General features: G+C 47.5%; 2 protein-coding genes across 9 annotated transcripts in view; both read left to right on the top strand.

The window, feature by feature from the left end:
• The window catches only part of plch1 (phospholipase C, eta 1), a 64,791-nt gene extending 48,918 nt beyond the window's left edge, over positions 1–15,873 (top strand). For 7 of the 8 annotated variants that reach the window (XM_086165011.1, XM_086165010.1, XM_086165009.1 and 4 more), the window contains 11 exons: positions 910–1,004; positions 2,398–2,495; positions 2,596–2,775; positions 4,795–4,902; positions 6,484–6,608; positions 7,407–7,491; positions 8,300–8,446; positions 9,178–9,257; positions 9,365–9,424; positions 10,986–11,373; positions 12,098–15,873. In XM_086165011.1, coding sequence (XP_086021137.1) covers positions 910–1,004; positions 2,398–2,495; positions 2,596–2,775; positions 4,795–4,902; positions 6,484–6,608; positions 7,407–7,491; positions 8,300–8,446; positions 9,178–9,257; positions 9,365–9,424; positions 10,986–11,373; positions 12,098–14,787 — 4,056 coding nt within the window. In that variant the 3' untranslated portion in view covers positions 14,788–15,873. The remainder of the gene's footprint in view (positions 1–909; positions 1,005–2,397; positions 2,496–2,595; positions 2,776–4,794; positions 4,903–6,483; positions 6,609–7,406; positions 7,492–8,299; positions 8,447–9,177; positions 9,258–9,364; positions 9,425–10,985; positions 11,374–12,097) is intronic. The other variant, XM_086165015.1, reaches the window with a different exon arrangement.
• A 463-nt stretch (positions 15,874–16,336) lies between these two features.
• Positions 16,337–20,616, top strand: LOC147224542 (extracellular calcium-sensing receptor-like). Its single transcript, XM_086164283.1, has 8 exons — positions 16,337–17,407; positions 17,652–17,831; positions 17,898–18,086; positions 18,174–18,686; positions 18,754–18,963; positions 19,049–19,366; positions 19,847–20,128; positions 20,191–20,616. Exons 1-8 carry the CDS (start codon positions 17,111–17,113, stop codon positions 20,614–20,616), a joined length of 2,415 nt encoding a protein of 804 aa, XP_086020409.1. The 5' UTR covers positions 16,337–17,110.

Raw genomic sequence — 20,616 nt, 5'->3', positions numbered from 1 at the left:
TACTGTGCATCCTCCCACACGCGTGTCTGTGTGTGTGTGTGTGTGTGTGTGTGTGTGTGTGTGTGTGTACACATGTGCCGTACATGCGTGCATTGGGAGATGCATGTATTCTACTGCCAAGCAGCAGAAGCCCTGTAATTACCGCCCCACCATCCTCCTCGAAACTGCACTTTGGCTCATAGAGATGTTGCCTCTCTCGCTGAAACGCGCACGTTTTCAAATACACACTTGGAATAATTACATAAGCAACACACACACACACAATGTGACCGGGTTGACAGCACTCCACATTCCTGAATTATCCGCGTTCGTCGATTCTCCCAGAACCTGTGCGTCTGCGTGGGCGGCTCCATGTATGATCTTTGCTCAGCGCGCCGAGGAGGATTCCGCTTGCGATGAGAAGATCGGCGCCCGATGTCGGGATTATTTTAAGATGTTTGAACTAAAACGCAGGAATAGATACGTGGTATGATTTGTCCGGCCGCTCCTGTTCTCACCCGTCCGAGTGAGTTTGCAGACTGATGTTTAATATCTCCAGACTCCGCATGTGGAACCTGGAGATTCCAGATTTTCTCCATCAGTGCATCTCACCAGCTGCTGACTTGGTTTCCCTTATTTGTGTGCTAAGCTCCAATTTTTAAATTCAGACTTTTAAACCTAAAAGCAACGACGCAGATTCACCAGCATCACCTTTAGCCCGTGTAGCAATAACGGCGCTGCAGAACGAAAGATGTAACTCATGGTTTTTTTTTCATGGAAAAATGCACCGGGAATGAAAAAAAAAACACATTTGTTTTCTTCAGGTTTGCTGAAACTCATTAAATAGCAACGGTCATCTTTAATACGTGCAGGAAACCTGTTCCCGCTGCGTCTGCCCGTGCATTCATTCTGTGTCTGTTTATTATCCAGAGGCAGTCCAAATCCAGGCTGTCGTGTCAGAGCGTGGAAAAGGAGGACGAGGACCAGGAGAGGTCTGCGAAGGAGCCCGGAGGACAGTTCAACCGGTGACGTTACCAGAAAACACACACACTTTCTGACAGGAGGGGCCGCGACTTCGAAAGATCGACTCGTTCGCTTTCGTTTGGATGCGAGACGCCCCAAAAAAAAAGCAGCTTTTCGTACAGAAGGTCAAAGAATGCGATTGTGTCTTCACAGATGTTCCTCTCATGCAGCTCTGGTGGTTCAAGGCCGGTTTTATAGCATCTCATAGAGATAAGGAGGACGTGCCGTGCCGTTTTATGGTTCCATGTATGACATTTACGGCTTGAGAGAAGCTCAGCCCGGAAAGGCGCAGAAAAAAATGCTTTCATTGGCTCTCGCTTCAGTGTCGTGAAGCAGAAAATGGCCCCCGGATGCAGAGAAGTCATCAAAATGACTACAGCTCAGCCTGAACAGACAAAAGTGCAAGATCTGGAACGGCCATCGCGAACGTTCATTTGTTCTCGATATCGCTGACGGTGGCGGATGTTCACGCACGGAGATGCATGGAGAGACACTCCTGCAAACATTTGGACAATTCAGGGGCGCCAGTGAACCTCATGCATGTTTTTGCACTGGAATCCAACTGTGGACCTTCATGCTAGGAGGCTGAAACCTGCACCATTTGTTGCGTTGAGACAATAAAATAAACTTTATTGATCCCCATAGGAGGAATTCTATTCCCACAGCAGCATAACAGTTATAGGGTCAATAAATATAAATAGAGACAATTAGAAGATAGCGAAGGACATCATCATCAAGGATAGGAATGGACAACAGAATGTGGGAGGGAAAATAATTAAACAAGGCAACCAAAACAATAACAATGGAAAAAATAAACAAAAATAAGCAGGGATATGAATGAGCTGAGATTAAGGATAAAATAAACAGTTAGTCAATCGTCCGTAACGTTTATGCGGGATCAGTAGCAGGCGATAACGCCCTGTTCATAAAACCGATGTCGAGTTCAGGCAGTTTTATGCCGCTTCGTCTAAAAAAAAAAAAAAAAACAACAAACCAAAAACCGTTTGGATGTTTATAGAAGTCTGAGACCTTTATAAAAGAAAGGAAGAAATTTATGGAAATTCACCCCGAGCGTCGCTCCTCACCGCTCAGCCTTCCTTTTATAAACTCGAGGGAGAGCGACAGCCTCCTGAGATTTACATCTCCCGAGGTTTTCAGCCCTTCGGTCTTGAAGAAAAGGTCTTTTCCATCTGTAGAAGCAATCGAAGTGATTCGTGCGCTGGCATTAAAAAAGCCCAAAACACAGAATAAATCTATCGAATTCAAGTACAGGTAAAGTAGCTCATCTGTAATCGCCGTAAAATTAAAAAATCTTCTCCCGACACGGATCCACGCCTGTCTTTCCGACCTCCTGAGTTGCAATTTGACCCGGCGTTGTTTTGCGTCCGCTTGCAGGGGCGGCAGGAAGCGGAAGACGATGAAGCTGAGCAGAGATCTCTCCAACCTGGTGGTCTTCACCAACTCCGTGGCCTCGCAGGAATGCCTGAATGACGGTGAGAAATAATCGGCGGCGCCGCCTCGGATGTCGAGGCTTGACTTCCCGCCTCACCTGCGTCCCCCTTACGCCCCCTTGGCCTCCTCCTCCTCCTCCAGGTACGCCGGGCGACGTGTTGTCGTTCAGCGAGACCAGAGCTCAGTCTCTGGTCCATCACAGGACCGAACAGTTCCTGGCCTTCAACCAGAGGCAGCTCTCGCGCATCTATCCCTCGGCCTATCGCATCGACTCGTCCAACTTCAACCCCCAGCTGTACTGGAACGTGGGCTGCCAATTGGGTGAGGCAGCTGTCCGTCACTCTGACCGCCACGATAAATCACTGTATTGATCGATAGAGAAATAGACTTTATTAATCCCGGAGGGGAAAAGTCTTCTTGTAGCAGCCGAGTACATTTTCACAACAGGCAGCATAGAACAAAGGGGTACGTGTGTGTGTCTGGCACATGCACGCATGTATATGTGTGCATGTATATGTATACGTGTGTGTGCGTATGCATGTATATGCGTTTGTGTGTGTGTATATATACATACATATATGTTTATACATGTGTGTGAATATATATATGTGTGTGTGTGTGTGCGCGCGCGCATGCATGTAAGCGTGTGTATGAATACGTGTGTGTCTGTGTCTGGCACATGCATGTATGTATATGTGTGCATGTGTATGTATATGTGTGCATGTGTATGTATACGTGTGTGTGCGTATGCATATATGTGTGTGTGCGCGGACGCATTTGTTATATACGTGTGTGTGTGTGTGTGTGTGTGTGTGTATATATATATGTTAGTGTCTGTGTGAACATACGTATGTGGGTGTGTGTGTAAACATATATATATATGTGTGTGTGTGTGTATTTATATGAATGTATTTATATACGTGTGTGTGTGTTTGTGTATATATATATATGTTTATACATGTGTGTGAATATATATATGTGTGTATATATGTGTGTGTGTGTCTCTCTCTCTCTCTCTCTATATATATATATATATACACACACATATATATATATATATATATATATATGTGTGTGTGTGTGTGTGTGTCCACATACAGAATGGGATGGATATGATGAATGTGTTCTAAAGAATAGCACTGTGAGTGAAGCTCAATAGTTTCTGCACATTGTATTCTTATTCAAAACATTAAAAATGTATCTCTTTTTTTGTTTTAATTACTGAATAGAGAGTCAGGGAATGTGAATATTTGGCTGCACATTCTGCATTTTTCTTTACAAACTGAAATTCTCATTAAACTGAAAAATGTGAAATAGGATTTAGCATTCCTGTGAAAGACTGAACTAATTAGTTTTCTAACGTCTGTTTGTGAGAAGCTCTTCATATGGGTGTTCAGAGTCTTCCAACTTCTGCCATCTAAATATTACCAAAGTGATGAGATAATCACTAAATACATTTTGTCATCTTAAAATATTAGCTTCATTTTTTTTTTTTTTTGCCTAAATCAACTCCTTAGTCAACATGGCTGTTTTTTTCTGAAAAACTTGACACTTACACCCCTTATTTTTCCACCGTGACTCAAATTTAATTTACGTTGTTAACAGATTCAAGACATTGGAGGCGGCGTAGTGTAGGACCACATTCATCCCACAAACCTATTTTCTTTGAATAGTTTAAGAAGTATTTTCGATCAGTATTGGAATTAGAAACTCTTTATTTTTTCCTTCTGTTTAATTTTGTATGGATGATTCCATACAAAATAATGTTGGTACATTGATATGATCATTCATGATTTTAAAGTTGAATTAAAATGGCAATAATTGAAATATTTAAATTGCAATTTTCGTTTTATTAAATTGACATGATACCTAGCCTGGGCATAAAAATGAAATAAGAAATGTGGACCGACAGCCCAAATAATTGGCCACCCCTGTCCTGCAAGACACTGAAGCCCTAAATGCTGGTGGACGGCAGCCTACTGCTCATGGTTCATCCATGATTGGTTCATTGCAGAGAAAGAATTAATAAAGGATAAATTATTATTATTATTGTTGTTCATATTTTATGTCCTGATTTGTGATAAACGCTTATTTTTAGGCCTGGAAAAAACATAACTTCGGTAGGGGTTGCAGTTGTTTGTCAGCTCATCAAACAAAACAAAACAGATAAGCAAAAGTAATAATACAGTTCAACAGAAGTCCGAATTGTGCATATCCATCCAAACACCCAAAGAATCTCAGGGATCATCTCAGTGTGAGATGAATCTTCACAGCTCAAATGATCTGAATGGGGATTAATAGATGGATGGAGTCGCTAAAGAAAGTCCATTTGTCTCTCAGTGGCCCTTAACTACCAGACGGAGGGCAGGATGATGCAGCTCAACCGGGCCAAGTTCATGGTGAACGGCTGCAGCGGCTACGTGCTCAAACCCCCGCCCATGTGCAAAGGTACGGCGTCGACGGACGAGGACCCGCGCTCGCAAACTCCGTGTCCGAAGAGAGTTCAGGGTGATACTTCTAAAAAAAAGTCAAAATGATATACCCTCTATAAAAATGCGAGATAAATTGAGAATCCTTTAGGTATAGCAGAAGTTCAAGGCGGAGGTGGGACTCGGGGATCAAGCCTCTTCTTGTTTGCAGTGGTGATGGACAGGCTGGCAGATGTGGTTAGACAGGAAGCTCCATGGATCATGATGTTTGCAGATGACATTGTGATCTACAGTGAGAGCAGGGAACACGTGGAGGAACATCTTGCGAGGTGGAGGTATGCTAAGGTTAGTCGCGATGAGACGGAATATATGCGTGTGAATGAGAGGAACCCGGTGAGGAACGTTGAGGCTACAGGGAGTGGAGATCAAGAAGTTGGAGGATTTCAAGTACTTTGGGTGAACAGTCCAGAGCGCTGGAGAGACTGGTTCAAGCAGGATGGAATGGGTGGAGAAAAGTGTTGGGAGTACAAAGAGGTAGAAGACTATCAGCCAGAAGGAAGGGGAAGGTGGAGGAGACAGTGGGGAGATGATGCTGTTCGCTCTACAAACACTGACAGCGACCAAAAGACAGGAGGCAGAGCTGGAGGTCGCAGAGATGAAGATGTTGAGGTTCTCTTTGAGGACAGATAGGATCTGGAAGGAGTCCATCTGAAGGACGGCACATGTTAGATGTTTCGAAGAGAAGGTCAGAGACTGAAATGGTTGGGTCATGTGCAGAGGAAGGACAGTGCATATATGGTAGACGGATGCTGGAATTGGAGGTCTAGAGGAAGACCAAAGACAAGATTTATGGATGTGGTGAGAAGATAGTTGGTGTGAGAGAGGAGGATACAGGGAAAAGCGTTAGATGGAAGAGGTTGATTCGCTGTGGAGATCCCCTGAAGGGAAAAGCCCAAAGGAGAAGAGGAACATTGAGAATCCTTTATATGTACACTATTTGTTTGCTGTCTTCACTTTTGAGGTCAGTTTGGAGAAAAATGCTGTCTGGACAACTGGGCTTTTAGTTCCTTCAACCTTTCCCCTCTAAGCGGTGTTGTAGTTTTCATGAACAGTCCGAAAATGCCGCTCCGCTGTTCCCTTCTTGGGTAGAGCCATGGTAGACCTGCAGATGAAGCAAACGCACTTTGAAAATGACACAGTAAAATAACAGTCCTCCTCATGAAAGTGGTAGGTTTTTAGCTTCTTACTTTGTCCAGCTCCTCCACTCATTTTAATACCCTTAAGTTTAAAAGAAATAAATTAGGAGGATACGAGGTGAGTCGCTAGCTTGCTAGAATTTTGCGGCACGAAGCTCCGTTGTATGCGTGGTGACCCATGTGTCGGAAAAGGTCAGAGGTCAGCCTGGCTGCCCTGCACGGCAATGAAATGACAAATTTCACAAGGCTTCTGTCTTACTTTTTAAACCCATGCAATCTAACCGCATGTAGATCTAACCGCGGTACCTTCGCGATCGGCGTACTTGGGCACCCCTGTTCCATGCAAACGCTATCGGCCGGATGTATCGTGACCGCGAGGTGTCCAAACCTTCACTCCCCTGCAGGCTCCTTCAACCCCTTCAGTGACGACCCGCTTCCAGCCTACCCCAAGAAACAACTGCTTCTCAAGATCATCAGCGGGCAGCAGTTGCCCAAACCGCCCGACTCCATGCTGGGGGACCGCGGCGAGGTTAGGGACGCACGCCATTCAACATTCGAAGTATTTATTGCCTTTCGTGCAGTCCGGAAACAGCTTTCGTTCCATAATAAGTCAGACGGGTCGCGGTAAGATTGTTGATCCCCATAGGGGGGATTCTTTTGTCACAGCAGCGCGAGAACGACGATATCAATAAATGAGCATCGTTGTGAAAATCCAGACCTCCATGGGTTCATACATTTGATTTCCATGGATGACTTTTGTCGACAATGTAAAGAACATGAATTATTTCATGAGAATATTTCATTCATTAATATCGAGGATGTGTTATTTTTGTGTTCCCTTTATTTTTTTGAGCAGTGTATTTTGATGCAATTTGATGTTATCAAACGGCACAAAACAGATTGTGCGTTCGGATCGATAATAAATGTTTACATTCTGTCTATTGCTATTTTTCCCAGTAGTTTAGATAATTTTAAAGCGGTACATGCAAGGTTGCTACACAGTGCACAGAGAATTTATCTCATAATTCCCAGTTTCCCTTCGATGTTAATCAAGCTTATGTTTGCAGGTTACAAATGAAATACCAATATCAGTTTATTGGTTAATAGCCTGAAGTGATGCATTGCAACAACAAGAGTTATCAGATTATTCGTATCATTTCTTAGGGATAAATAAAATGGATTTAAAATAAAGCCCCTGCGTGTGCTCTGCTCCAAGAGCAAACCAACTCCTTCCACCCTCCTTGAAAACAAGTGTCTGCATCTTACATATTGAATTGGACAAAAATTACATTACCGCCTTATTTTATCGCCTCTCCCGCTCCATCAGATTATCGATCCATTTGTGGAGGTGGAGGTCATCGGTCTGCCCGTCGACTGCTGCAAGGAACAGACGCGCGTCGTCGACGACAACGGTTAGACGCATACATCATCGAAACTATGCATTTACCTGCAGGATGTGTTTGTTTTGTTGTTTGCTTTTGTTTCCCTGTTGTTCACAGGGATGATACTTTATAAAGTTACAGTAACTTTGTATTGAGGGAAAGGGTACGAAGCTAATGGGGAAATAATGTTACACGCTAAATGTGTGCGGCCTTCTGCCTCGAATATTTGGGATACAAAGAGAGAGCGGAGGACGACGACAGAAAGACAGAATGATCTCGTACTAATAATAACAGTAGCGCTAATGCCTTTAGCTGCCTTGATGCAATAACAGCTTTAAAATTCATCAAAGAAATCACGTTGGACGCCTGGCTGGATCGCTGCTGCGGATCAAACCGCGTCCCCTGGGAACCTGTTTAATTTTCTCAGATGTCTGTTTAAATTACCATTTCCGTGCCACTACGTGCGATATATCACCAAAGAAGGTAGCATAATCCGATAGCTCTCAGCTATGATTACCACCAGTATAAAAAAACAAAAAAGATATTAAACTGTGTCGCCCGTCACAGTGTTTGTTTCTGGCGCATTGCTTGGGGATTGAGGGTCACGTAAACAAAATTCAGGCGCGGAGGCAGCCGAAAGAGGGGGTCGCCGGGGTCAGCGAGGTTTTGAAAAGCCTCCCTGGGGAAAGGTCACGGGGCGCCCGGAGATAATGGAGATAACGGCTGAGCAGCGAAGCGTTTGAAAACACATGGCTGTCAATGATTTTTTTTTAAATTTTCTTTAATTTAATGTTTCTGTGAGACGGATGATGGAAGTGAACGTCTATTCGCGCCGTAGGTTTCAATCCAGTCTGGGAGGAAACTTTGTCCTTCACGCTCCACATGGCCGAGGTGGCGCTGGTGCGTTTCCTCGTCTGGGATCACGATCCCATTGGACGGGACTTCATTGGCCAGCGGACCGTCGCCTTCAACAGCCTCATGCCTGGTTTGTACACAGTTAATTCACAATTTAATTCCTCTCCCTTCAGCCGCAGGGAATCTCAAAAATCATAAATCATAAAATAAATAAATTAAAATAAAATAAAATAAAAAAAATCTCACCCACTTACTGTGAATTGTTATAATTTATCTGTATATATGTTAATCTGTGCAACATTTAATTTCATAACCGCTTCATGTGCAATACTTTTTCATACTCTTGTGCACTCCTTATCGCTCACTTGGTACTTCAGACACTTTATAGTTTATTTGCATTTTTTATTCCCCCCCTTTTATTTTTTTAATTTTTTTTTTTTTGTAATGTTTATACAATTTTCCACTATTATTTATTATCATGTTTTTCTCGTAACTCTGGCACAACAATTTCCTTCGGGATAAATAAAGGCTTTATTCTTATTTTTTTTTTTTAGTGCTACCTGAAAAGGAAATTGGAAGGTGTGCAGATGAAATAGTTGGTCTCACGACTAGACAGATTTGCTCACACACACACACACACGATTGCCCCGATTGCTTTAACATTGCAGGCTGCAGGGCATGTTATTTTGAATCAAGTTAGCTATGAATAGTTTGATGTGCGTTTTAAAAACCTGACCCTGAAACCCCGATGGAGGGCGGCGGTTAAAACGTCTCCAGTGTTGAATGGCAGCTTATCATCAGCTCTCCGTCTGTTATCGCTTGGACTCACTCCGCCGCCCGCTTTCTCCTCCCCGACGACAGGTTACAGACACGTTTACCTCGATGGTCTGACCGAGGCGTCCATCTTTGTGCACGTGTCGGTGCACGACGTTTACGGGAAGGTGAGTGCTTTTCCTCCGGGTCGCATCGACGGAGGGTGTATTTTGAAAGTGAATACGAGCTCGTTCCTCTCGACGCAAGTCAGTTGAGCCTTTTTCCCCTTTTCCAGTGGAGTCCTCTAGTCCTGAACCCCAGCTTTACCATAATGCACTTTCTAGGATCTAACAAGGTATCCTGATGCCGAGAGCGATGCTGCATGAGACACGATTGCATGAATGCAAAAATGCAGTTTGCGTGCGGCCGCATCCGACGGTGTTTTTTTTTTTTTTTTTTTTTTAATTTTGTGTGCGACATCAAACCCCCGTCTTTCTGATGCTTCTGAGGTTCTTCTCTCTCGCTGCCGTTTGTTTGTTGTCTCGCTGTCACAGCAGATCAAGTCCCTTGCAAGATCAGCATGTGCACATCAGTCACTGCGCTTGAAACACTCTTGGTTTGGTTTAGGGAGCCATCTGTCGGCAGACATTGTACATGCATGCACTTGCAGCACTTAACTTTCTTTTAACCCTATATGTATAGGTGTGTGTGCATGTATATATATATATGTGTATACCTACAGTATGTGTGTGTATATATGTATCTGTGTATACAAGTATATACGTGTGTGCGTGTGTATGCATGTGTGTGGGCATACACACGTGTGTGTGTGGGTATACATATGTACGCTTGGGTATACATGTGTGCATGTATATACATGTGTGTATCTGTACATTTGTGCATGTGTATTTGTGTGTATATATATATATATATATGTATATATATATGTTTGTGTGTGTGTTTGCCTGTGTGTGTGCAGTAGTGTATATATGTGTGTATTTGTGTGATCATATGTGTGTATATATATATATATATATGTGTGTGTGTGGGGGGGGGGTTAAACATACGTATGTGCGTGTATGTGTGCTCATAGATACATGCATGTGTATATGGATACATGTGTGTGTCTGCAGATTTTTGTATGTGTATTTGTGTATATATATATGTGTGTGTATGTGCGCGCGTGCGTGTTTGTGTGTGTGTATATATATATATATATATACATATATATATATGTGTGTGTGTGTGTGTATGCATGTGTGCATGTAGATGCGTGCACGTGTTTATTCGTGTGTGTATTTGTGTATATATGTGTGTGTGTGTGTGTATATGTATCTATGTGTATTTGAGTGCATATATATGTACTTGTGGGTGTGTTTGTACATATGTGTATATATGTGTGTGTGTGTGTATTTGTGTGTATTTATATATGTGTGTGTTTGTGTGTGTGTATATATATATATATATATATATATATATACACACTGCTCAAAAAAATAAAGGGAACACTTAAAAAACACATCCTAGATCTAAATGAATGAAATATTCTTCTGAAATACTTTGCTCTTTACACAGTTGAATGTATTGACAACAAAATCACACAAAAATGATCAATGGAAATCAAATGTATCAATCCATGGAGGTCTGGATTAGGAATCACACTCAAAATTAAAGTGTAAAAACAAACTCCAGGCTGATCCAACTTTGATGTAATGTCCTTAAAACAAGTCCAAATGAATCTGTGTTGCTTCCTGAGTGGACACTATGATTTCACACAAGTGCGATTGACTTGGAGTTACATTGTGTTGTTCAAGTGTTCCCTTTATTTTTTTGAGCAGTATATATATGGGTGTGTGTGTGTGTGTGTGTGCGCGCATTCTAATGTTCCTGCTGTTCTGCTCCTCCTTACACCAAAGGGGCATCAGCTGCGAGGCATCCGTGGCTTTTTCAACCGTTCTTCCAAAACCTCGGCGGACACCAACTGCGCCGGCCTCCGGAAACGCTCCATCAGCGATCACCTCCTGCGGCGCACCGCCAGCGCTCCGGCAAAGGGCCGCAAGAAGACCAAGATGCCGTTATCCGAGTCGGCGGCTTCCGTGTCGGACCAGAAGAACGGCGCTTGCCCGGGAGCGGTCGGAGAGGGCGCGTCGGGGAAGGAGGACGCGGCGGAAAGGCGGCGTCCGCCTCAAGCCTCTCTCGTCCACCGACCGATGTCCATGCCTTTAGACAGGCTCCTGCAAGGACAGCTATCGCTCTGCTCCAAGGACAAGGAGCAGCATGAGATGGGCGCAGATGCTGTCATCGGTGGGTATCGGTCCACTTTATTTGGCGTGAAGTTTGTAATAGCCTTGATTGAGCAACTAAAACAACTAATCTGTGGTGTTAATCACGCTTACGTTTGGAAAAAGTACTTAACATCCGTCCGGATGATAATCTTGAAGCGGCGTTTTAGCTCGGAGTAGCTTCTCACTGCTGATTTAGCTGTAATCTTAATTTTGTGCTGACTTGCTCTGCCGCACTTCCATGCTAACTGACCGACTAAAACCTGCTCTGAGATACTTTAACATGCCTCTTCTGTCTCATCTTCATTTGTTGTGCTTCTTTATAGTAGAGAACTGACTAGGATATTCCAGCAGGTAATCTAAAAACACCCGTTGCCTGAAGGTTGCATCATTCCAAGACATGCCAGTATTCTACCCATCCTCTGTTTGAAAGTGGTCTGAAAAGATCTATTGGTGTTTCATTTGACGTCATTTTATCAAATCAGTCCCATGCGGTCATTTCCTCCCCGGTCAGATTTTTGTCAACTGGATTTTTTTTTCTTTTCTTTCTTTTTTTTTTTTTTTAACCTCCTCAGCTTCATTTTCCGGCTTCTCAGTTGTACTTGGTGACCCATTTGTCTGTGTATCGCTATGTTGTTGAATTGGCTGGACTGCTACTCGCCGTTGTGTCGTTGTTGGAGCCTTGCTGTTTGTCACAAACGCTTATTTTTTATTCATCTGTACCACCATTTTCTTTGTGTCCACAGGAACCTCGCCCTTCAGCAGGCCCAGGGCTTCTTCCGTGGACCAACTCATCCAATCATCAGGCTCGGCCGAGCAAAGCCTCCGTTCCCCTCCCAAGACATACAGCGACAGTAAGAAAGATCGCGACCAATCGGAAGCCTCGTATCTGGTTATTGGCGGAGGAGGTGCGAAAATCGAAGACGACTATGTCAATTACCAGTCAGGGGACGCCAGAGTTAAGAAATCAAACGTCACGGCTACGAGGAGGGAACAGCGCGGTTTCATCACATCCTGCACAAAGACCCAGATGACACCCGATAAAACAGAAACCTTGTCGAACAGCACGACGTTCACAGTTGCACCGTCGGTCTCGTCGTCCTCCTCTTCCGCCCCTTCCTCCCTCGCCCCTCTTGCCGCCCGTTGCGCGGACCGGGATTTGAAAAGTCCGGACTCGTTGCACGACAGCACCATCTCCAGGCTCATCGATGCTGTGTCGCTGGGCACCGAACAAGACACCTGCGGGTCTGTCTCTGCCCTGATTGGTCAGTTTGAAAGCCCCGGCGACCGAAGCGACGTCACGGCATCGTATGATCTTCAAAACTTAAATCTCAGGTGTACCACCCCGAAAGCGCTGCAAGATTCGAAGTCTCCTTTCAGGTCCCCAAACGCGAAAGAACTGGTGACTCCCCGAAGGGAAGCTCAAAAAACAAGTCACCATGCCAACCACGGCGTCTGCTCTCCGAGCAAAATTTTCCAGCCGGACCCACCCGCCCCTGCCCTGCTCTCCGGCCCTGAAACCACAGACCTCGAGGAGGTCTACACCATTCTGGATGAGGAGATCCTGTCGCCTGTGTCGGTGTACAACTTAAAGAAGCAGGCGGTCAATGTTCGGCTCGACGCCTCGGACGGAGCCCCTTCACAGAGGTTGGGATCTTCCCCGGGGAAGGCGATTCAGGGAGGGCAGCGCGATTTGGTCTGGGATGATCCGCACAGAAAGGAAAGGAAACATGATGATGTAGAGGAGAGTGTATATGAGGAGGTGTATGACCCGCCAGAGCCAAGTCTGGAGGAACTGCAGGGTTCTTTTCAAAGGTACATGTACTCCCCTGTTAGAAATTGCTCATACAAGTATTTTCATGACGCTGCGGAAAACGCTTCGGCGGAGGTGGAAATTAATGTCGACGGGGATCATCAGGAGATGACGAGGAACTTGCAGAGGCCCGGCAACTCGTGGAACGAGCCAAAATGTTCGGCTAAAAGGCACGCTATCTATCAAAATAACGAGTCCACTCCGAAGCACTCCCAACAAAAGACTCCTGTCTCATATAGGAATCTCAAACCACAGTATTCATCACCGGTATCCACCGCACCATATTCTCACTGCTCCGCTTGGCAGAGCCGACACTCCTACCAGCTCTCGAATCAACATCAGCCTCCGTCCGCTTTCCGTTCTTCGCCCTCACCTAGAGAAGTCGACTGTAAACCCTCCAACACAAGGCTGCCGAATCAGAGCGACTACACCAGCCCACCAAGCAATCCTTTGTCTTTTAACAATAACAGGGACTTCAGCACAAAGCAGGGAGGCTACAGTGGTAGCCAGACCCTCAGCGGGTCTTATGGAGATGAGCAAAGATATAAAACGATGGGAAGGGAACAGCAGCAATGGGGTTTCCAGAACGGCGTCTCATCTGAAAGTCTCCCAGGACAATCCTCGGCGTCCACCAACACAGGCAGACACCTGCCTTCCCCTATTTCTGAATCGGAAGCGATGCACAGCCACTTCGACTACAACGGCATCATTGGGCCGTCGGGGGCTAAAGCTCCTCGAAACACCCAGCCGTACTGTCGAAGTCAAACTCCACCACAGGCGCAGAAGCTGTCGGGGAGTCAGAAGGTAGCTCAAAATAGGAATCAGTCGCCGCTTGAGGATAAAGTTCCACTGCACTCAAACTTAGGGCCCGTTTCCTCGTGTGTCCAGTCCAGAAACACGGACTCCGCAGTCACCGCCCCATGTAAGTCCAAGTCTTTGGGAGATCTGACCTCCGAAGACATATCATGCAACTTCCAGAGCAAATACAACATCATCAGCCGCAGCTTCATCACCCCCCACATGAGGAAACAGAAGAAGATGGGAGCTGCCGGGATTGTAACCTTCCAACCTCAGCCTTGTGATCCTCTCACGGAGCAGTTACGCAAACTGGTCAGTCTGGACGGAGATGAGCATGAAGTTGACGGCGCCGGCTCTCCTCGGCCGCCTCGGGAGTCCCGGCCGCCGTTCCCGCCGGAAACGAACGGCGATCCCTCAACGCCCGCAGATATGGACGGTTCCCCGCCGCCCCTGACGCGTCGCCTGTCCTCTCGGAGCCAAAGCCGAGTGCGTCACATCAACAGCCGGGCCCGGGAGAGACAGCAGGAAGCTCTAAAGCCTCGGGCTGGCGTTTTGGTCAATAACACAACCGGTATTGGCGGGGTGGTTTTGCGGAACAAACCGGCTTCACAAAATCCACCGGCTAACAGACACTCGACCGGCTCTTACATCGCGGGCTATCTGGGCCAACTGGAGGACAGGGGACTGCCGGAGGGAGCGTGTAGATCATTGCAGTACGGAAATGGGGATTATCACGGAGATCCGTTCTATATGGACGACTCTCTATCGCCTACGCAACCCTACTTTGCATCAGAGCCCGAGGTCTATTTTCTGCTCCGACTGTAGTCACCTAAAGACATTGAAGATATCTATTAATCCCGGGGGAGCCGGATGATCGGACAAGATTAATCGCCCGCTTTGATTAGAACCGCTAAATGAATCGTATTCTGGAGTTTTTCTAAGCGAAAACAGTCCGTTCAGGGCTGGCGATCGGTACACTTCAGGGTCGCCTCTGAAAGCATACATGTCCTGGACTCAGTGCTCGAACGGTGGCTCTCCGGTTTGGCAGTTTGTCCTTTGTGTCCTGTAAAGCCTGCCGTCAAAGTGTCCCAATGGCTTCCTAGATGGATTTGTACAGAAAGATCTTCTCTTCGTCCTTGTGATGTCCTGTCAAAACCGCGTCCAGTGGCTGATGCAAAAGCGCTGTTTTGTTTTATCTTTCAACAGAGAAGGAATGTCTATCCTTGTATCATTTGAATGTGTTGTATTATCAAACAGTGGATCTTTAATAGATGGAAATTCAACTTTTCAGCAGTCGCGTACAAGTTTTCCCTCTTCTTTTTAACGGGAATTCTTCATTTTCGTCGAGTGTTGGTGTGCATCGTCGTTTGAAATCCTAGCCGGGCTCTCGCCGAGAGCCGCGTTTTGACTTTCGTGCATGTTACCCGTCGAACATGTCCAGCATGACTATGCACCGGTTTATACAATAAATGTCGCAGCACCCAACGTTTGCACAGAACTAATAAAAGCAGCAGCATTGGAATCGGCAGCGGCCGCAGGCTTGCATCAGGTGCGACAAACCGCATGGACTTCTGTGCTTGGACTCGCTGCTCTCTTTGATTTGGAGACGTCGCAGAATCGATTGCAAAATTCATAAGATTTGAAATCGAAAGGCTTTTATTTTTTTAATTGATTTGATACTGACTTCGGATTTGTTGGTTCTGTTTTTTTTTTTTTTTTTTTTTTTTTTTGTATAACTTAACAAGGGGAGGGGGGCTGACAATGGGAGGGCGGCGGAAAAAAGCGGTTGTTTTTCTATTATTTCAGTGTTACACCATCTTCTGTCTTTTTATTGTTGCTCATCTGAGGACAATGAGCACTTTTCCTACCAATGCAATAAAATACTGAAATCTTTGATTTGAACACACTAAATGGTTTCCTTGGTTTTTTTTTTTTTTTTTTGGTAATTTTATTTCATTTTTTTTCTTTTCTAAATAAAGAAGCCGCCTCCCTCTCGACAGGCCGCGACACGCAGCGCACGAATGTAATTGCTCATGAAATTATCATAATGGAGCTCGAAAATTGGCGCACCCGTCGCTCCGAGCATGAAATGCTCTGGTTCGGGGAGAAGAAGTGACACCAAGACCTGACCTCGCGAGCTGTGCTGCTGGTCAACGTGTCAAGGACGAGGTGAAAACTGAAGGTTCACTCCGAACTTCAAAGTTTGAGTATCTTTTTATTGCACGGGGATCAGAATTTAAATGTAACAGATATTTTAAGGCATTAACATTATTTATATTCGTTCTCCAGCTTGCACGAATCCTGCAGAGTGGTAACTTCAAGATCTCTTGAACTGTACCTGCACACACACACACACACACACACACACTCACCCACCCAACTTACTTGTTTTCATTTGATTGTTTTTTCCAGCGTCACTCCAGAGAGCAGTCATTTTTGGCTCCTTCGGCTTGTGTCATCAGTTTCGCAGCCTCGCCAAATAAGAAGCTCTGCGGCCGTTAGAAGTATTTCTCAGACGACTCACCTGAGTGAAGCGGCCGTACGTTTATCGTTCAGATCCTGTAACTTACCTCGTCATTTTAAGCTCATCGGTTTGTTTCTCTTTTTCGATCCAAGTTAAAACGATAGAATACAACCGTGCGTGAGTTGATGCTTTGTGTGCCGTACCTTTTCCATTTCTGAAACATCTGCTCTTCATTATCAGGTTTTACCACGCGGATTCTGCTTTATTCAAACTGATTTACTGCCGTCCCAGCTGTGGCTGCAAATCCTCTTGTTTTTTTTTTCTTTTTTTTTCTTTTTGTCCCCTGACAGATTGAAAACAAGCGCTCCTCTTGTTAGCCGCCCAGAGCTGCGGCGACGGCGATGCCTCGGCTCCCCGAGCTTTTTATGTGTTGCCTCTCGATGCTGTTCTCCGCTATAATGGCGCGGGAAAGCGTCTGCTCTCGGTGGAACGCGCCGAAGCACAAAGGCCTCTTCCGGGATGGCGATTTAGTCATCGGTGGACTCTTCAATCTCTACCTGGCTCCCTCAGCCATGGAGCAGGGATTCACCCGGCGGCCTCGCTACCGACCCTGCACCAGGTGAGCCCTTCGTAACGTACCGTCCATAAAACCCATGTTTCGCGAAATGCAGGAAATGTATCACGATGGCGTCACCGTTCGTTTCTTCTGGTCTTAGTTTGGATCTGGTGGCACTGAAATATATGCATGCTATGTTGTTTGCGGTGGAGGAAATCAACCGGAGCGGCGCCCTGCTGCCGGGACTGAGCCTCGGCTACAACGTGCTGGACGGCTGCTCGCAGTACCCCTGGGATCTGCAGAGTGCGCTGTCTCTGGTTGGAGGCGACGCAAACGGCTGCGCGTTAGCGCCGCCCGAGGCTGATGAGCGACCGGGAGGCAAAAGAAGCACGGATGATGTTAAACTCTCGTTATTTGTAGATGTGGTGCAAAATCCCTGTATTTGTGACGCTTCCACCAGGCGGAAGGCCGGTTCCTTTGCTCATCGGTCCTTCTTCTTCGACATCGACCATCACCTTGTCCAGGATCCTGGAGCCGCTCTCTGTACCCGTGGTGAGTTTTACCACCTCGGGACATGTCGGGTGACGGGAGGGAGGGGATTTAAAACTTGTATTTCAATGTCGTGCCGGTCTAGATGTATAAAATGAAAAATGAGACGTCTCCCCGCAGATCAGCTTCCTCGCCAGCTGCCCGTGTCTGAGCGACAGGCTCAGATTTCCCAACGTCTTCCGAACGATCCCGAGCGACGTCTATCAGGCCAGGGTCATCGCGGGGCTGGCGGTACGCTTCCGGTGGACCTGGATCGGGGCGGTCATCATCGACAACGACTACGGTCGAATGGTGATCAAGGTGAATGTCGGGTCATCTGCCGATTCTCATCACGCGGCGTGAAATGAATCAAGATGTTTGTTTCAGGTTTTCCAGGAAGAGATTCGGGGAAAGGGTATTTGCTTGGAGTTCGTAGCTACCGTCCGGAAAAAGACTATAAAGAGCGACGCCAGACGCGCGGCGCTCGCGATCCAAGCTTCGACTGCCAGGGTGATTCTGATCGTCTGCTGGTATTCGTACGCTAAGTTGATATTTCTGGAGCTGGCCCGGAGAAATGTGAGCAGGCGGCGGGGGGGGAAACCACGCGGATCAGGTTACAGTTAAACAAACCGCAATTTCACTCCGGCGTTTTCCCGACCGCAGGTGACCGACAGGCAGTTTTTGGCGAGCGAGGCGTGGAGCACCAGTCGCGACCTCCTCCAAGACCCCGCCGCTTCCAAAGTGGCGAGCGGCGTTCTCGGCGTGGCCGTAAGAAGCGCAGAAATCCCCGGATTCGGGAGTTATCTGAGACGTTTGAATCCCGGCCGCCGTCCCGATGACGTCTTCCTGAGGGAAGTGTGGGAGACGGTTTTCGGTTGTGCCGCAGGCGGCCGCTCTCGTCATCCGGCGAACGTTTCCTCGCTATTACGTGAAGGAGAATCTCTTGATAGAGCTTCCCTGCCGCCCTGCAAAGGCACGGAGTCCCTCCAAGACGTTGAGCACGTCTTCACCGACACCTCCCAGCTGCGGGAGCCCAATAACGTGTATCTTGCCGTTTACGCGGCGGCCCACGCCCTGCACAGCCTGCTCTCCTGCCCCGACGTCCAGCGTCACCCCGGACGCTCCTGCTCGCCTCCAAAGCAGATCCAACCCGCCGAGGTGAGAAGGATCGGTGCCGTCTGTCGCGCGAAGGCGTCAACGCGCCTGATTTTTTTTTTTTTTTGGTTTTTTTTTTTGCTTTCAGCTGCTGCGGCACCTGAACAGGGTGAATGTCACCACGCCGCACGGGGAACGATTTCGTTTCCGAGGCGCCGACTTCCCGGTGAAGTACGACCTGGTCAACTGGCAGAAGACTCCGGAGGGGACGCAGAGGCTCGTCGTGGTCGGCCACGTGGACGGGTTCGACCTGCGACTCGACGAGTCGGGGATCCGGTGGAGCACGGGGACCAACCAGGTGACCGAGGTCTTCGATTTAACGGCCGGTCGTCCGGTGCGGTCGCCAACTTGCGGATGCTTTTTTTTTTTCTTTTTGTTTCCAGGTTCCGGCTTCGGTTTGCAGTCTGAGCTGCTCCCCCGGGACCCGGATGGCCAGCAGGAAAGGAGAGCCGGTCTGCTGCTTCGACTGCATCCCCTGCGCCGAAGGGGAATTCAGCGGCGCAACGGACTCCCTTTCTTGCGAGCGCTGTCCGGCAGAATTCTGGTCCAACGCCGCCCGGACCGCCTGCGTCCCCCGCCAGGTGGACTTCCTCTCCTTCAACGAGACGTTGGGAATCACTCTCACGACCGCCGCCGTATCCGGAGTCGTGGTGACAGCGGCGGTGTTTGCCGTCTTCCTCTACTACCGTCAAACCCCCGTGGTGAGTGCACCAAAAATGACCTTTACCGCGTTTCCAATTTCTTGATTCGTTTATTGATCCGTTCAGCCGCGCATCCTGATCGCAGCTCGCTTTACCCGTATTTATGCTGACTGCTGGTAAATACTTTGGTATTTCTTTACCTGTTCGTAGAGCAGCCACGCTATGCTAGCCCCTACACATGCAGCAGGTGGTTGCCAGTGGACCCGAAGAGTGTCCACTTAAAACCATCTTCAGGAATCCAGAAGGTTGCTGTGTTGGAGATCATCTGGGCTCCCATAAGGAGATCAGTGCGTTCAGGCCTATGATTGGCCGTCATGATACTGTATCGCTAATACGCTTTAATACTAATAAGGTTAGCGCCTTGCTAGCGGCTCTGCCACCACTGGTGAACGTGGTCCGGTGTGAAACCACAAGGTGACGGTTTTTTGTTTCCTTCATGGCGTCAACACGCCGATGATCTGAACCTCCTCTCTCCTCGAGGTCCGAGCCAACAACTCGGAGCTGAGCTTCCTGCTCCTGGTGTCCCTGAAGCTGTGCTTCCTTTGCTCCCTGGTGTTCATCGGCCGTCCGTCCGCCTGGACCTGTCGCTTCCAGCAGGCCGCCTTCGGGATCAGCTTCGTGCTTTGCATCTCCTGCCTCCTGGTGAAGACCATCGTGGTCCTGGCCGCCTTCCGCTCGTCTCAGCCCGGCTCAGGACGGCTGATCAAGTGGTTCGGTCCGGGCCAGCAGAGGGGAAGCGTCTGCCTGTTCACCGGCGTACAGGTAGGGGCGGCGTTTCTATCGATTCGCGATCGGATAATCCTGATCGATCGAATTTCCGGCAGGTCGTCATCTGCGCGGCCTGGCTGTCCCTCGGCCCACCGCAGCCTCGGCACGACGTGGGCTTCCAGGGCTCGAAGATCACCCTGGAGTGCGCGGCGGCCTCCATGTTGGGCTTCTCTCTGGTCCTGGGCTACATCGGCCTGCTGGCGTGCAGCAGTCTGCTCCTGGCCTTCCTCGCCAGGAAACTCCCCGACAACTTCAACGAGGCCAAGCTGATCACCTTCAGCATGCTGATCTTCTGCGCCGTCTGGATGGCCTTCGTCCCGGCTTACATCACCTCCCCGGGGAAGTACGTGGTCGCGGTGGAAATCTTCGCCATCCTGGCGTCCAGTTACGGTCTGCTGCTTTGTATATTTGTACCGAAGTGCTTCATCATCCTTTTACGGCCCGAGAGAAACAGCAAGAAACACCTGATGGGCAGAGCCTGA

Source organism: Fistularia commersonii, chromosome 18 (genome assembly GCF_037954325.1).
Source record: "Fistularia commersonii isolate RoL2024-O1a breed Wild chromosome 18, RoL_Fcom_v1.0, whole genome shotgun sequence".
NCBI classification, from domain to species: Eukaryota; Metazoa; Chordata; class Actinopteri; order Syngnathiformes; family Fistulariidae; genus Fistularia; species Fistularia commersonii.
This window is presented reverse-complemented; position numbering and strand designations above follow the sequence as displayed.

Bases quoted from the DNA above. Each gene is read 5' to 3' on its own strand.
- LOC147224542 (XM_086164283.1), top strand. From the start codon at position 17,111: ATGGCGTCACCGTTCGTTTCTTCTGGTCTTAGTTTGGATCTGGTGGCA. The intron at 18,087-18,173 runs GTGAGCAGGCGG...TCCCGACCGCAG, and splicing joins TGGAGCTGGCCCGGAGAAAT to GTGACCGACAGGCAGTTTTT. The intron at 18,687-18,753 runs GTCTGTCGCGCG...TTTTGCTTTCAG, and splicing joins AGGTGAGAAGGATCGGTGCC to CTGCTGCGGCACCTGAACAG.